General features: G+C 40.2%; 1 protein-coding gene across 1 annotated transcript in view; it reads left to right on the plus strand.

Annotated features, from left to right (window-relative positions):
• The window catches only part of stxbp5b (syntaxin binding protein 5b (tomosyn)), a 33857-nt gene that overhangs the window by 9991 nt on the left and 8229 nt on the right, over nt 1–15637 (plus strand). Inside the window, 21 exon segments of the mRNA XM_051949703.1 lie at nt 2416–2479; nt 4168–4251; nt 5362–5485; nt 5649–5727; nt 6356–6509; nt 6618–6653; nt 6655–6692; nt 7273–7384; nt 7386–7421; nt 7588–7600; nt 7603–7653; nt 7766–7807; nt 9045–9265; nt 9450–9634; nt 9990–10115; nt 10320–10471; nt 11733–11795; nt 11883–11939; nt 12034–12081; nt 13912–13962; nt 15078–15317. Of these exon segments, the coding sequence (XP_051805663.1) occupies nt 2416–2479; nt 4168–4251; nt 5362–5485; nt 5649–5727; nt 6356–6509; nt 6618–6653; nt 6655–6692; nt 7273–7384; nt 7386–7421; nt 7588–7600; nt 7603–7653; nt 7766–7807; nt 9045–9265; nt 9450–9634; nt 9990–10115; nt 10320–10471; nt 11733–11795; nt 11883–11939; nt 12034–12081; nt 13912–13962; nt 15078–15317 (1976 nt within the window).

Genomic DNA, 15637 nt, shown 5'->3' on the forward strand with positions numbered 1-15637 from the left:
GTTGGGAAATGATTTTGCCTCTCTGATTGTGGAAAAACATGCAGCGTGAAATCTTAAACATAATATTCGGACGCTGATAGATTCGTCTTTTCAACACACTTTCTGCTTTTTAGTTTGTTGTCTCTGGAAACCTGTGGATTCACGTTCTTCTGCTGCAAATAGGGTTTTAATGATCATATTTGTAGGTCTTTTGCTCCACTGTATGTATAAATGAGACCTCAGCTTCAATGTGAGTTTAACTCTCTAAGCAACAAGGGTGTTTTTAGCTCCAGTCACATTTTTATTCACTGTGGGCTCATTTTTCACTGCAGTCTAAAGTCCTGCACCTCTATGGAAACATTATAACCACTGTTAGAAATAGAGATGACTCAAACATGATTTCCATGCAGCGTAACAAAGTTATAATGCTGTAAATCATGAAAGGTAATCAAAATTTCATTTCAAAAGTCATTAAACGTCCAATATTGTGTCGCTTTTCAGCAAATTAATAAAAGTCCCACGTCCCTGGAGTTTTTGAGCTAAAAAAAATGCAAAAATGGTTCGTTTCACCATGTCTGTATAACAGCTAGGGCTCTGAATGGGCTGATTTGCACTTAAAACCAATGAGCTACTGCTGATCCCGCCCCCTTCAGGAAGAAAACACTGCCTGAGCTGCAGCTATTGGTTAGTTGGGTGTTACATAGCACCTAGGTTTGAATTCTGTATTCTAAGGCAGGGAAGCTAGCTAGTTGTAATAAAATTTGAGGAAATGCAGAAGTAAATATCTCTAAGAAGTTTTATTTTACCGCTTGAAGTTCATAACAAAAACAAAAGACTGGATTTTTTGCCATATGGGACCTTTAATTAGTGACTCCGGTAAGACAAATTGGCAAGAGGATCTGTTTAGAGTGTCTGCATGTTTTATTAAAAACTATTGGTGTTTGGCACCAATATATTGATAACGTCTCTCAAGAGGAAGTGTCGTACTGATGTTTTGTCCTGACTGTTAAGTGCGACGAAATAAAATTTGCCCTAATTCTTCCCCAATTCAGGATTTTATTGTGTTTCAAGTAAATGAGAAGCATTTTCTGACAGCAAAATGAGAACACTTCGCCACACTGAGTCTTGGGGTTGTGTATTTGCAAACAAAGCATAACAAAATTATAATGCTGTAAATCATAAATGTTAGTCAAAGTTTCATTTCTTTGATTACTTATTTACAATAATTGAAAAAACCTGGATTCAACATGCACAACACTGACCTGTTATTAATACTGGTAAAAATGTTCCAACTACAGCTATTTTAATGTTTACGTTTTCAAATTGCTTTCAAACTTTTCTCATTTCTGCTTTGTGTAAACACAGCCTGCAGTTCATCCAAGTTTATTTGAAAAGTTCCCCTTTTTGTCATGTGACTGTTGGTTGCAGCACAGAAACTAAAGGCCTCATGGTTGTGCCGAGAAGCACAAATTTTTTTCTTTTTCCACAGAATTTGACTAATGCAAAGAGTTTATTTTGACAAATTTTTGAATGAGACATGTAGAATAAAGGGATTTTGCTGAAATACAATATCACTACTTTGAGCTTAAGTTTCCTAACAGTCACAGATGAGTAGTTCAAGATCTGATGGAAAGTTCAAACAAGTCTTCTTGCTTGCAGTTCTTTCCGTTGTACAGTTTTGGCTGTAATAAGTGGCATCATTTTGGCAGCTTTGTACAGACAAACTCGTCAATGGAGGGTTGAAAAATGCTGAATGAAATTTAATCCTGTTTCTGTGTAGTCAGTGGAAATCAATGTTATGTTCTTGAACATTCAAGAGAACAATATACACGGTGCATGCACATATATTAAAATCACGACACATTTAAACAGTTACTTGTACGGATGCTTCGTTGTGTTGTGGCGGTTACTGCCTGAAGTTCATATTCTGGTCCGTCCTTGCCTTTTATTCACTGCGACATCTCTGACTGTATCGACTCATCAGCAGCAATGAGATCATTAGCCACTGGAGCCAGACCACACTCAGAGGCAGCAACACTTTCTTTAGGCCAGACCTTCACTTCCTCCATGCCCCTTGCTCTGTTGCCACGGTGATCCTGTCTCCACACACTATAATCTCTCATAGACCCTCATGTGACCCTGCTCTCTCTCTCTGTTTGTCTCTCTCATGTGTCATGTCTCTTTCTCTGCTGCACTGATGCACATTTTCATCTCATAATTGTGTCCTTTTTCTTTGTGCACCACCAGACGTTGTGGCTTCTAAGATGTATTTTTTTTTTTTAATCTTTTTGGAAGCTTTTCCTAATTGCCTCCCTATCTTACTTTCCCTCTAAAAGCAGCACAGTATGTTTTTAGACAGTATTTATCTGATTTTGTAGCTATACAACCCAAATATTCCTAAATGCCGTCTCTTTTTCCTGTCTTTTCCTCTCACAGATCCACCAAGACACACCCAGGGCCTGTTGTGCACATCAGTGATAACCCCATGGACGAGGGCAAGGTAGCTGATAGCAAAAACGCCGCATAGCCTGTACCAAACAGATACGTTACAAACCCCAAGACTTAAAACAAATGTTCCATTTTATTTGCTATCTAGTGGTGTGCTTTTCGTTTTTTTTTTTCCTGTGGGTAACTGCCCCGGTGCAGACGACACAACGTCAATATGGTTTGTGCAGCTGCGGTGGAGAATGAGAGCAGAACATTTTTAGCTAATTAAAATGTCAATGTAGCTTCAGATATTGGTGTCACAATCAAATAGGAAAGGGGTTTCTTCCCAGACTAATCATTTTCTGTAACCTTTGACGGATAGAAAATGGTGACAGATGGCAACAGTGGCCTGAACAGAGCAGAACACGTGTGTGGCTTTAGTACTAAAAATAAAGAAGATTGCTCAAATGTAGAGTACATTCTGTAACCCAGAGTCAGCTGAACATCGAAGACAATGTTTCTATGAATACAAGCATGCTTTCATTTCAAGAAATCCCGAAAACATGGTTTCCAATAATTGATTCGCTTGGGTTTTAATTTGTCACTCTCATGCACTGAGCTGGAATTGATCCGTTTTTCCAGTCATTAGGATTTAAGCAGCTTTTACAAAGAAACTCATCCAGAAATCAACTATTGTGTGCAAACTCGGCTATTGTAGCACTAATTGTTCGTCTTATATGAGCTATTTCTTACTTATAAGTCGATTTCTTTCCGTTTTATGAGTATAAGAACGCTTTACAACACAAGTATTCTCCAAAAACGTAATGAACAAAGTGGAAAGTCTGGGATAAATGTGATTTACACCAGCCGAGTGCGGTTCCTTTAATTCCAATGGCTGTAACAAAATGTTGTGATCAGTGGTGTCAGATGCAGCACTCAGATCTCGCAGGACAAGTGTAGAGACGAGTCCATTGTTGGTGACTTTCACTAGTGCTGCTTCAGTGTTATGATGTTGTAACTCTTGACTGGGACTCTTTAGTTTCTAAACAAATGGTCACACAATTAATTTGCAACACTTTGGGGGATTTTAGGAATATAAGTGAGGTTGTGTATCACTCTAACCTGGATCAAGAGTAATTTTTACAAATAGAGGTTTAATTACAACAACCTTAAAACCATGTGGTATGTAGCGTGTTAATAAAAAATGTGTTATTTTGGAAAAACACTTGGTACGAAGTGGAAAAGAAGTGATTTCAATCAGGGAACTATCAATGTATGTGTCCGTTTCGGAATATTTTCAGTCTGCTTTTATGTAACTTACTACCAAATTGCATATTTTGTCGAAGAAATGATCAAGAAATTCCAGCGTTACGACACTCAACAAAAATATAAACGCAACACTTTTGTTTTTGCTCCCATTTTTTATGAGATGAACTCAAAGATCTAAAACTTTTTCCACATTTCTATCAAATATTGTTCCAAAATCTGTCTAAATCTGTGATAGTGAGCACTTCTCCTTTGCTGAGATAATCCATCCCACCTCACAGGTGTTCCATATCAAGGTGCTGATTAGACACCATGATTAGTGCACAGGTGTGCCTTAGACTGCCCACAATAAATTTATATTTTTGTTGAGTGTACATATTGTGAAAGATGGTCCACTGCTGATGGAGTCATGATAACTGGATGCAAAGTTCTATGTGCAGAGTGTTTTTTCACAGCAATCAGCTGAGTTGTGTTTTGCTTCTCTTGTTATTGCAGCTTCTGATTGGATTTGAGTGCGGGGTAGTGGTGTTGTGGGATCTGAAGTCCAAAAAAGCTGACTATCGCTACAATTATGATGAGGTAAGGTGTTATTTGTTCGCTTTCTACTCAAGTCTTGTGAGAGGAGCTAGTTTGTTGAGGATTTTCCCAATTTTTGCCTCAGGAGCATGTTTGGTTTTGTTAGCTTGCGTAGTCTGTCAGTTTAATCAAAAGAAGGAAAAAAAAGAAGAGAAAAGAAAGGTCCCTGAAGACTTGTCATGAAATCCAACACGGCTGCTCATTGTGTCCCTCTGAAATTTAGTCTCAGGAGCTTTTGAATCAGATAAGGATGACTTCCAGTGAGACAAACAGTATAAAAAACAGGTTTGTAGATGACTGAGCTAAAAGCATAAAATGAGAGTAAGGGATGAATGACCGTGTAAGTCATGATAACTTACTATAAAGATACGTTGCATATGAGAAAGATAGTATTACAATGCAGCTATTCTGCATTACTTAATACATTGCCACACATTCATCTACTATATATCAGAATATCTGTGTAAGTGAAGCAGAAAATTACATCTTCAAAGGCAAAGAGCAAGAATTATTCATGAGTTGCTTCAGGAAGAAAACACTGCCTGAGCTGCAACTATTGGTTAGTTGTTAGCACCTAGGTTTGAAATCTGGTTTGTAAGACAGGGAAGCTAGCAAGTTGTTGGAAAGTTTGAGGAAATACAGAAGTAAATGGTTTAATATCTCTAAGAACTTTTATTTTACCGCTTGAAGTTCATAACAAAAACAAAAGACTGGATTTTCAGCATATGGGAGCTTTAATTAGTGACTCTGGTAAGTTAAATTGGCGAGAGAATCTGTTTAGAGTGTCTGCATATTTTATTAAAAATATTGGTATTTGGTGCCAGTGCATTGACAACATCTCTCCAGAGGAAATGCCGTACCGATGTTTTGTCCCGACCATATAAAATGTGGCCAGATTCTTCTCAAATTCGGGGTTTTATTGTATTTCAAGAAAAATGGGAAGCAGTCTTGTTAATCTGTATTTGCAAACAAATCCCTCAAAGATACCTCAACCACCAATTAACAGATCTTACAAGCAAGTATCGCCTCAAATATTGAAGGAAAAACCTGACCTGTCTGGACAAACATTAAGAAGAGTCGCGCTCTAATGATGTGCTGCTGTGTGTCTTTCAGGCGATCCACTCAGTCGCTTGGCACCATGAGGGGAAGCAGTTTGTTTGCAGCCACTCCGATGGCACTTTGACCACATGGAATGTACGAGCCCCAGCCAAGGCTGCACAGATCATCACACCACATGGTAGGAGCTGCTGTAGACGCACAGTTGTGTTTGCATGTATGCGTTTAAAAGCACATGTTGTACTTCCTCCAGACTTAGAGGTGCGAATCGGACATGAATGGCAGCAACGTGAAATGAAATATGTGCTGTACTCCTGCAAATTAACCTCCTTGACCTCCAATAGGAAAGCAGCCTAAGGATGGAAAAAAGCCAGAACCATGCAAGCCTATCCTGAAAGTGGAGTACAAAACAACAAGGGCTGGGTAAGTGTGACAGTAGTTAGTCTCCACCCATCCTGTGTCTTAGCAGACTCCGGTTTGAATCCATGTCCTGTACTCAGACTGGCCTTTCCTGTTATTCTCCATGTATCCAACACGCCAGTCTTGTTGACAGCATCCTTACGCTGATTTAAATTGGATGGAAAGCTGGAAAGACCCTGTCTAATTATTATTATTTTCCTCCGGGCTTTGTCTTGCTGTGATCATTGAGTACATGATTTATTTTCCTGACAAACGATTTGTTGTCTGCGTGTTGATTACGTTATGATCGCTGTTAACACAGTTTGTCAAGGTCACATAGTGAACAGAAAGGACTTTCCATATTCTAAAAGTTAACAATTTCACTGAAACTGATCTAGTTATTCCTTTTTCTTCGGTGTTTGAGGACAGGGATGAATATAGTTGTCATTATAATTAAAAGTAGCCCCCTCCCCTGATAGAATCTCTTGAAATGGGGCCAAATAATCTCCAGAGATGGCTCAGGAGTAAAATGTGGCGTCCCTCGTCACCCATTTCCCACTGATTGGACAGGGTAGTTTTTTTCTGCCTTCACAACAAACCCAATTTTATTGAACAAGCAATTAAAATGTTTATGCGTGTTTGCCGCACTCAGGGACCCATTCATGGTCCTGTCTGGAGGTCTGTCCTACGACACGGTGGGGAGGAGAGCCTGCCTGACTGTGATGCATGGAAAGAGCACCGCCGTCCTGGAGATGGACTACCCCATTGGTAGACTCCTAACGCTGTGCGAAACTCCATATCCAAATGGTGAGCCATGACACTCTACACAGCCTTTTGTTTGCGTTAAAATATGTATTGGAGCACTAAAAACATGTTGTTTTACATGTTAATATTGTGCTGTTTTGTTTGCCCAGACTTTCAAGGAGCCTTATGCTGTGGTGGTCCTCCTTTGAGAAGGATTTAGTTGTAATAGACCTCGGACAAATTGGGTAATTATTGTGTTTTCTAAATGTGGTTTAGTTGTACTAGGTAGCTTGTGTTTTGTGTGTGCATGTGTGTCTAAGATATGTGTATTTACATAAGCATACTATATAAATAAACGTATACAACAGATTATATTGAGGATTTAGTCAGAATTTTGTAAATGTTCATAAAGGATAGAAAGTGATACAGTTGTAACAGTAGATAGTTGTTGCATTTCTTAACGGTTGGGCATTTTTAATACAAAATTGCTCTAAAAGGCATTTTAATGACAAATCGATCTTTAGAAAATGTTCGTACGGCATCGCTGTATCGCATTTGATGAGAGTACACCCTCAATTTCATATAGCTGGAAGTAGTGCTCTTAAATTCACAAGTTCCCCGAAGCTCTCAGTTAATTTGAAAGTCACACTGGGACTGTCATGTGTGACTTTAAAATCAAATTGCCTTCACTTGAGACTGCCATCGTTTAAAATATTTCTCGGTCCGGCTAGAATGCTCGTAGTTGTCATTTATATCTCAATTAGACAGACGTGTGCATAACATGTGTGATATGCGTATATGAACCACGGTTCCTTTTCTTGACAGATACCCAATATTTGAGAATCCATATCCTCTGACTATCCACGAGTCACCAGTGACCTGCTGTGAGTATTTTGCTGACTGCCCTGCTGATCTTATTCCTGCACTTTACTCCGTCCGGCAGCCGGCAAAAGAGACAAGGTTACAGCAAGAAGGTAAACCATTCCTCCCCGTCATCTACATTTAAGTGCACTTTAAATGAGACGCACTGCAGGGACAAACTATTTTGTGTAGCTGATAATTAAATACATGAATAAATAAAGTATCCAGATGGTTATATGGCTGCATTTTATAATTAACATGCTTTCTTGGTTTTAACAGGAATGGCCCGTTAGTGGGGAAACTGGGGCCAAAACACACAGAGTTATCCAGAGATTATAATACAGGTCTGTAGTTCATGAATAAATAGACTCATTTCACATTCACGCCTTAGTTCTATTTACATACATACAGTTTGTTATTTTCTTTTTAAATGACTTTTCTGCTTTTCCCTCAAACAGACATGCTGATGGGTCAATCAAATTTTGGGACGCTTCTGCATGTGAGTAGCTTTGATTTATTTTCTGTGTATTTTAGCTTTAACTCACATTTTTGCAAACGTAACTATAACGTTGCTTTGCAAGGTGTCTATGGAAGAATAACGTATGATGGTAAACATGTGACTCTATAACTGCATGAACCATAAAATTAAAAAGCTTATATAATCTGAAATAAAGGAAATGTTAAAAGCATAGATTTATGACAAAATACATATAACTGTCCAGATACACATTCTTAAATTTCAAATCATTTAAAGCAGCTTTAACTGATCAGAAATATTACAAAACAAATGCTCTAAGTTGGATGTAGACCCAGCATAAAGAGGGGCTCGTTAAAAGAATATACTTGAGGAAATACTGCTAGTACTTCAAAATATCTGTAAGTTTCTAAAAACAATGATAACAATGTAATTAAACCTTCATTCAGCCTGTTTTGCAAAGTATAGAAATTCATGCTGTGGAAGAGAAACTCACTATTTAGCACCTTCAATGCAAGACATGTTTAGAATAATGATCATTTTGAACATATTAGATTTCCACATGTGTACATTTATACTACATTTATAAAAAAAATATTTCATGGGTTAAAATGACTCCGTGCACCATCTACAATTTTTAACTATTTTTGAACCATTCCAAGGCTGATGACGTGTAGCCCACCTCCCTCTCCTATCCTCTGTAAAACTGCACTCATTTTCAAGTCATTCCTATTTAAGATTTATCATTCAGATTAGTTTGCACTATTTATGTTTATATATTTTGCAAACGCTCTCTTTAGTTTCCTTCCACGTTTGGTGCAGTTGGTCAGACGAGCTTTGACAGCTGTAGAAGTATCATTGTTCTGCATTCTTTTTTAACGTTTTCACGATTAATGCAGTAGTACTGTTGCACTTTAGGATGAATGATTGTTCTTAGATTTTATAAACACAGACTTTTTATGACATTAAAGCTTAAAAAACCCCTCAATTGATCCATTTGTTGCCGCCATAGCGCTGTTTGAGAATGCGTATATAGCTCAGTGTCATCTGCGTATAGTATGTGCCTCTCCTGTCACACCGTTTTTCTATTTAAGTAACCAAATTCACAAAGACTAATGCTAGTCATACATACATTTTGCTCTTAACGCTGCTTGAGAACCACACTGCCTCATGCCCCATTCTGACCTGGCTTCTATCAGAAGTACATTGATTGCAGACAGTGACTCATCGTGTCTTTTTTTCTTTTTTCTTCTCCTTAAAGTAATGCTTCAAGTGCTGTACAAGCTGAAGACTGCCAAGGTGTTTGAGAGGGCTCGCGGTAAGGAGGAGAAGCCCAACACAGATATCGTGGACGAGGACCCGTTTGCCATCCAAACCTTGTCCTGGTGTCCTGAGAGCAGGATGCTCTGTGTGGCCGGAGTGTCCGCTCACGTTATCGTCTATCGGTTCAGCAAACAAGAGATCACCACTGAAGTTGTTCAGGTAGGAGTACGGGCATTGTCTAGGGTAGAATTGAGGGTTTGTGCGATTGAATCCTTGTTAGAAACGTCTTATTTGTGACCAGTCTGCTTCCATTTAGAGAGGTGGGACATTTCAGGATTAGCAAATGAGTGTTCTGGAGCGATGAATTGTCCGAAAACAAGCCCTTTTGTCTCTTTTCATTTAGCTTTTGGAGGTGCGGATGCAGTGCGAGTTTAGCGATGTGGACTCCCCCGACCCAGGAGGGGATCAGACCCCCACCCTGCCGACGCCTGGAGCTTCCTCCAGCCCTCAGGAGAGCGAGCCTCCCACTCAGCCCTCCACAGGCAGCAACTCCTCCGACGGGCCCCGAGACAATATACCATGCCTGCAGTACGGACCGTTGTGTTTTCTGCTTGCGTTTTTGCACAAAGGTTGAACTGGGCTCAGCTGTTTGTCATTTTGAAGCATTCTGTCACTGAGCAGACCAAAAACTGACCCTAAACGGGAGCTAGTCATCCATTCACTAGTTCCAGGCTGCTGCTCAAAACATTTCCACATGGGTTCACCGAGGGAAATAATCCTTTTCATCAAATGCAAAGAAATTGTAAAATATTTTGACAGTTAAAGGGTGGAAGGGAAAGCAGTAAAAACGATGCTATTGCGAGCGCGGCTTATCAGTAGAGTTGTAATTCATTCCAGTGCAAAGTGCAGCCTGCTGTCTGATCCCGCGGTGTGTTTGATGCAGGGTGCGGAGCTCCCCGCTGAAGCAGTCTCCGGGCTACCAGGTGGAGCTGGTGATCCAGCTGGTGTGGGTGAGTGGGGAGCCGCCTCAGCAGATCACCAGCCTGGCAATCAATTCCTCCTACGGCCTGTAAGTCTCCGCAGCCAGTAAGCTGCATATTTTGACATGAGGTCACATCGAATCATGCCCACACTTCTTCATATCGATGCTTATTCTGTCCTGTAGCTGTGCTTTTGCTAAATTTGTGCACACGAAGAAACTTAAATTGCATCAGTCTGCCTAAATCATAGTTCTGAGCTCTCGTTCGTTCTTTTTTTTTTTCTTTTTTCCCAGTGTGGTGTTTGGAAACAGTAATGGTCTGGCTGTGGTGGACTACCTCCAGAAAACTCTGCTCCTCAATATGAGCTTGTCGGAGCTGTACAGCCCGTCTGACCCCTACCAGAGGCAGCCTCGCTCCCCACGTAAAGCCCGACAGCCCTCTGGAGGTGAGCTGAAACTCCACAAATATCCCCAATGTCTCATTTTCCTGTTGGTTACTAAGTGCTGCTGTGCAAGTTTACTCAGTGTAGCTAACATTATTGCCACTGAAATACAGCAAACACTCATTCATTCATTCGTTAGCTTCAGCCCTTATTTCCCTCCGAGTTGTGGCTTTTAGAGGAGGGTTAGGGAGGCAGAGCTGACACTTGGCAGCTGCCCCGACTTCGCACCATGAGCACCGCCCCCTGCAGTAGCTCCTCTCCCTCAACAGGGGGCATCGCTGACAGATTCTCCATCTGTTCAGTTGGACGGAGCGAAGACGGCAGAGCGTGCATGTCAGAGAGGATGCTGTATCAGAGCCGCTCTAATAGAACCCTCTTTTGATTCCTTTAACTGACAAAGCGACACATAAGCCTTGTTTACTTGCTTGTTAAAGCCTCGCCGATTCTGTCAGCTCTTTTGTTGTGTTGTTTTTTTTCTCTCTCTCTCTGCCTAATCATCCTGTCACTCACTGTTTTTTTGTCATTCTTTTCAGTCTCAGAGGCTTGGTGCTATATTCAAGACTCCTTTATCTGGGTGTTTTTTTATCATGAAAAACACTTTTAATGTATGCAAAAGTGCAAGAATACCGTCTGGTAAATCTGTGTTCGGCTGTTTTAGGAGGTGCAAACTGAGCAGCAAGCCCCTGAGACTCTCTCTGCTTATGATTTCCAGTCACTTTTCTGTCTCACTGTTGATCTCTCTCTGTGATTTGGTAAAGACATTCCACCTGTGGCGTCTTGCATGTCCAGACTTTCTAACTTGTATTCTGAGTCTGTGAAAAAACTACGCTCCTCTTCCTTCCGTAAGTCACGTTGAGTCAGAATTTATTCCCCCTCCCGCAATATTGTTCTCCGCTCAGCTTTACCTTTTATATCCTAGAGAAACACTGCCTGATTTCGCACTGCTAAATGTACGAAGCCTTTTTAAACTCCAGCAGTGATTTTAGGAGGAAAATTTACAGCTCGAGGCGTTGTAACAAAATCAGGTAGTGGATCTTTAAACCCCAGCAAGCTGTTAGTAGACAAACAAGACTGACACATTAAAGTCAACAGATCAGTACTAGATTTGTGAACTCAGCTGCAGCTTCTGTATGGCTAGCTGTCCCTGCCTTTGTTCTGTAGGCGACCCTTCATTGTTTTCACCACGTGTACTGTAAGAAATAGCTTTAATGGAGTGGGACTATTTCTACTGTAGTTTTAATTACATTTTCTGCGGCTCCCACAGCGCTTTGTGACTCCAATGATGGTTCCAACACCTCAGAGGATCGCTGCAAATCTCCAACTTCAGGTAAACCTCCCTGAAGCTTTAGTATAACGTATATTAAAAAATTATTTTGAAGTACGTCTTGTTCAAGTGCCGCTGTGTGTCATGTAGGATCTACCTCGCCCTGCAATTCAGACGATGAACGAAAACAGAACTTCATAGAGAAGGGTACTGTGTTTCTAAATGCATGTCCCCTTAATTTATAGCCAGTATATAAAGTGGCTGAAGTTGTCTGATGTGTATTTCTGAACCTTGTTTCTAGTGAAGTTCAAAAGCAGACGCTTTTCCAAGACGGTTGCCAATGACTTTGGTACTGTATCTCGCGGATGAATTCTTTGTGATGACTCACTCTTTCTCTCTGAATGACAGCGTTCTAACCACACTGTGCCTTAATCCTGCGTCAGTCTGTGCGTCTTGTGCCAATCAAAGAAAGAACTGCATCAAGAGATGTATCTTTACTAATCACATTAAATTTCAGGCCTCAGATTTTCTATGCAGTTACTTTTTTTTTTTGCACAAATACCGTAGACTCTTATGTGTAATATATAATATGACAAATTGGAAGATGTTACTGGATGTTTTTTTTCATTTTTTAGTGACACAAAAGCATAGAAAATCTGCTTCCTGCCTCGATCTGTACAGCACTAATGTCTAACCACTTAAATGAGTGAATTATTTCTCTTTGATTTTAGACACTCGCTGTATGTGTTTCTGATTCCAGGGCTTCAGTTGAGTGTTAACTGTTTGGCTGTCCACTGATTTTTATTTTTATTTTTCCTTCCACCTACTCTCTTTGCATAACTATGTTCACTGAATTGTAATTGCCTTTTTTTTTTCTCGACTGCCTCTTGCTTTGTTTGACATTACAGGCCCCTTTGGTTGTCTCTGATGCTTCCCTGCCTCATTTGTATTCTCGTGGTTTTCTCCGAGGGTGGTGATAGACTGCAACAGGCAACTTTTGGGGATTTGTATTTTAAAATGACAACACTCCTGGTAGCGAGCAACAAAGCACTAACCGAAATCAATTGAAATGTTTCTGGAATCAGAATATTTCCCCTAAAGCGATAAAGAGTTGAGTTACACACAGTAAAAGTTGTTTCTTGTACATCCTATAGTTTTAGTATAAGGTACGGCATACACTGCCGTTCAGAAGTTTGGCGTCACTTAGAAATGTCCTTATTTTTGAAAGAAAATCAGTTTTTAAATTAAGAGGGGCAAGTGATCATATTTGGTAACTTCCACACGCATTAAACATGGCATTGCTCCTGCCTCTCAATCTTCGAAGACTACATTACAGAACACGATATCTTGGCATTTGACCAATCAGCAGAGGTCTGGAACGCATTAAACTTTCTCTTTTCTCTGAAGTTGGAAAATGACAGACTTGCGGCTTCGTCCTCTTCCATATTTTCGATTGAAATGTCAAAACTAACCATGGATAGCTGACGAAACTCACACATTTTACGGTTGAGAAGTGATATCTACATTTCTTGAATTTTTTTTAACCACTAACTGGCAAGGAACCACATATGGTAACTTTATTTACATTGAATTTTGACATGAAAATTAAAAACTTTGAAAAATGTCACAAAAGTAAAAAAGTCTTGTATCCTCCAATCACACTCTAGGGTTTAAATTTTGAATTTCAAAGTATTTCAATGAGTGTCCTTTAAAGGGTTACCAATAAATTTATCAGAAATACAGTCAAGACATTGTTAATGTGGTAAATGACTATTCTAGCTGGAAATGTCTGATTTTTAGTGGAATATCTGCGTAAGGGTACAGAGGAACATTTCCAGCAACCATCACGCCTGTGTTCTAATGCTACATTGTGTTAGCTAATGGTGTTGAAAGGCTAATTGATGATTAAAAAACACATGTGCAGTTATGTTAGTACAGGAAAAACAGTTTTCATGGAAAACATGAAATTGTCTGGGTGACTCCAAACTTTTAAACAGTAATGTATATAGAGTGTGTATATCCTCAACACTTGACCTGCAGTTACTATTACCACTTTCAATTATGGTTCCTAATTGTGTTTTCTCAATGATTGCGCACTGATTTGCAAAGTACAATTGCAAAAGTCACAATTTTTAGTCGTATTTTCCTCATAAATTAGGACTATTTGTTTCTGTTACAGCCAAGATGTCACGGAAAATTAGCTCGTCTAATGAGCAAAAGACAGACCAGGGTAAGCCAAAACCAATGACTTTAAGTTTGTTAAACCCTTTCTCCACAGGTGTTCATCTCTCCATTTGAATCTTCTGCTTTGTATACGGCTCACAGCTGTAGAAGTTTTGCTCATAGTCTAGTAGCATGACGCGGTGAATGTGAGATTCCTGATGTTCTGGGGTTTTCTGCTGTAAGTTTAGACGAATGCTCTCTCTGTTTGCACTGGGAACAGAGGAAAGGTCCCAGCGATGGCACTCTCTGACATGTAAGAAGCGCTCTAGTTGTGTCACAGACGCGAAGCCGGTGGCCAGAACGCGCCAGAAGGGGGTCCTCTGTAGAACTAAGTCAGACCCCAACTCCTGTGAGTGGACAAGCCGTGGTCTGACTTGGGCTGAAGTGGTATAACTGGTACTAACCCCAGTGCTGGGGCTTTTGTTCTGTAATCAGTTGAGATGTGACACTAATCCTCTCACAATGATTGTTTCCTTCTTTTCGAGGAAGTTCCAGCGGCACTTAGTGTTCAAAATCTTGCTTTTCTCGTTCACAGTTTTTTCCTTGTGAAGAACGGACACGATGGGCGATGTGTTCAGCCTTCCCTTCTGTGTTCTAAATCTTTTTGTGTATTTGTTGGGACCCCTCATTAGTTTTTTTAAAGAGGGTAAAAGCTTGTGCTTCAGCTGTCGACAGCACAGCAATGAGGCATGAATAATTCTTCCTCCTTAAATACCAGTTCTTCCTTGGGAGACACTGTACTACTACATGCATATCTTACACATTTTTTCACATTGAGATGCTGTTAAATCTAATTGTAGAAATTGGTAACTATTCAAAGAAAACTGCATCCTTGAATGGCATCTCAATGTCAAAATGGCTTTTTGGTCTACAGCAGGGTTTGTTGCCGTTTGTCTGTTTTGTTTTCTGCACTGGGTTATGTCCATAAAAGACATGAATGTGATGGAAGTCTTTCTCTGTTTAATGTTCGGAAGCATAATAACCTAACCTGTTAGGTTATTACCTCTAACCTGTTACTGACTTTCCCGTTTTGCTTGGAGAATTGCTAAACTGCTTAACCTTTGCATTGGATGGGAGTCATTTCCTCATTCTTCTATTTGTGTGCTCACTCCTGCCGTCCAGATGCCAAGGACAACTCATTCACCCGCTCACGTAGTTCAAGTGTAACCAGCATAGACAGAGAATCTCGAGAGGCCATCTCCTCCTTTTACTTCTGTGAGACTTTCCCCAAGAAGGGGGACAGTGTGGTCAGCCCCTGTCTGCTGGTGGGGACCACGCAGGGCTCTGTGATGATGGTGGCCCTCAGCCTGCCACCTGGTGGGGACCAGAGGCTGCAGCAGCCGGTCGGCATCGCCTCCTGTGGTAAGAAGCTCGACTGTGTTTGATCACATTCATCTACATATGAATGAAGATGCATCATGGCCTGTTGTGGCAAGTAGTAGGAACTCAAACAACAATGATAGGGTTTAACAGTGTTAATTGAGCTTAAATGTTGTCTCAAAAAACGGCATATGGGCCAAAAAGATCAGCTTTTAGTCCGAAAAATCTGTGCATCTTGTTATTATTGAGACACCTCATGTACAGAGTCAGCCAAAATAATGTATACACACATCAGGAAAAGGAAAACTTCCATAAATATTTCAACACAAATTTATTCAGACATCAGGAGATTAATACAAGTT

The sequence above is a fragment of the Acanthochromis polyacanthus genome, chromosome 1 (assembly GCF_021347895.1).
Source record: "Acanthochromis polyacanthus isolate Apoly-LR-REF ecotype Palm Island chromosome 1, KAUST_Apoly_ChrSc, whole genome shotgun sequence".
NCBI classification, from domain to species: domain Eukaryota; kingdom Metazoa; phylum Chordata; class Actinopteri; family Pomacentridae; genus Acanthochromis; species Acanthochromis polyacanthus.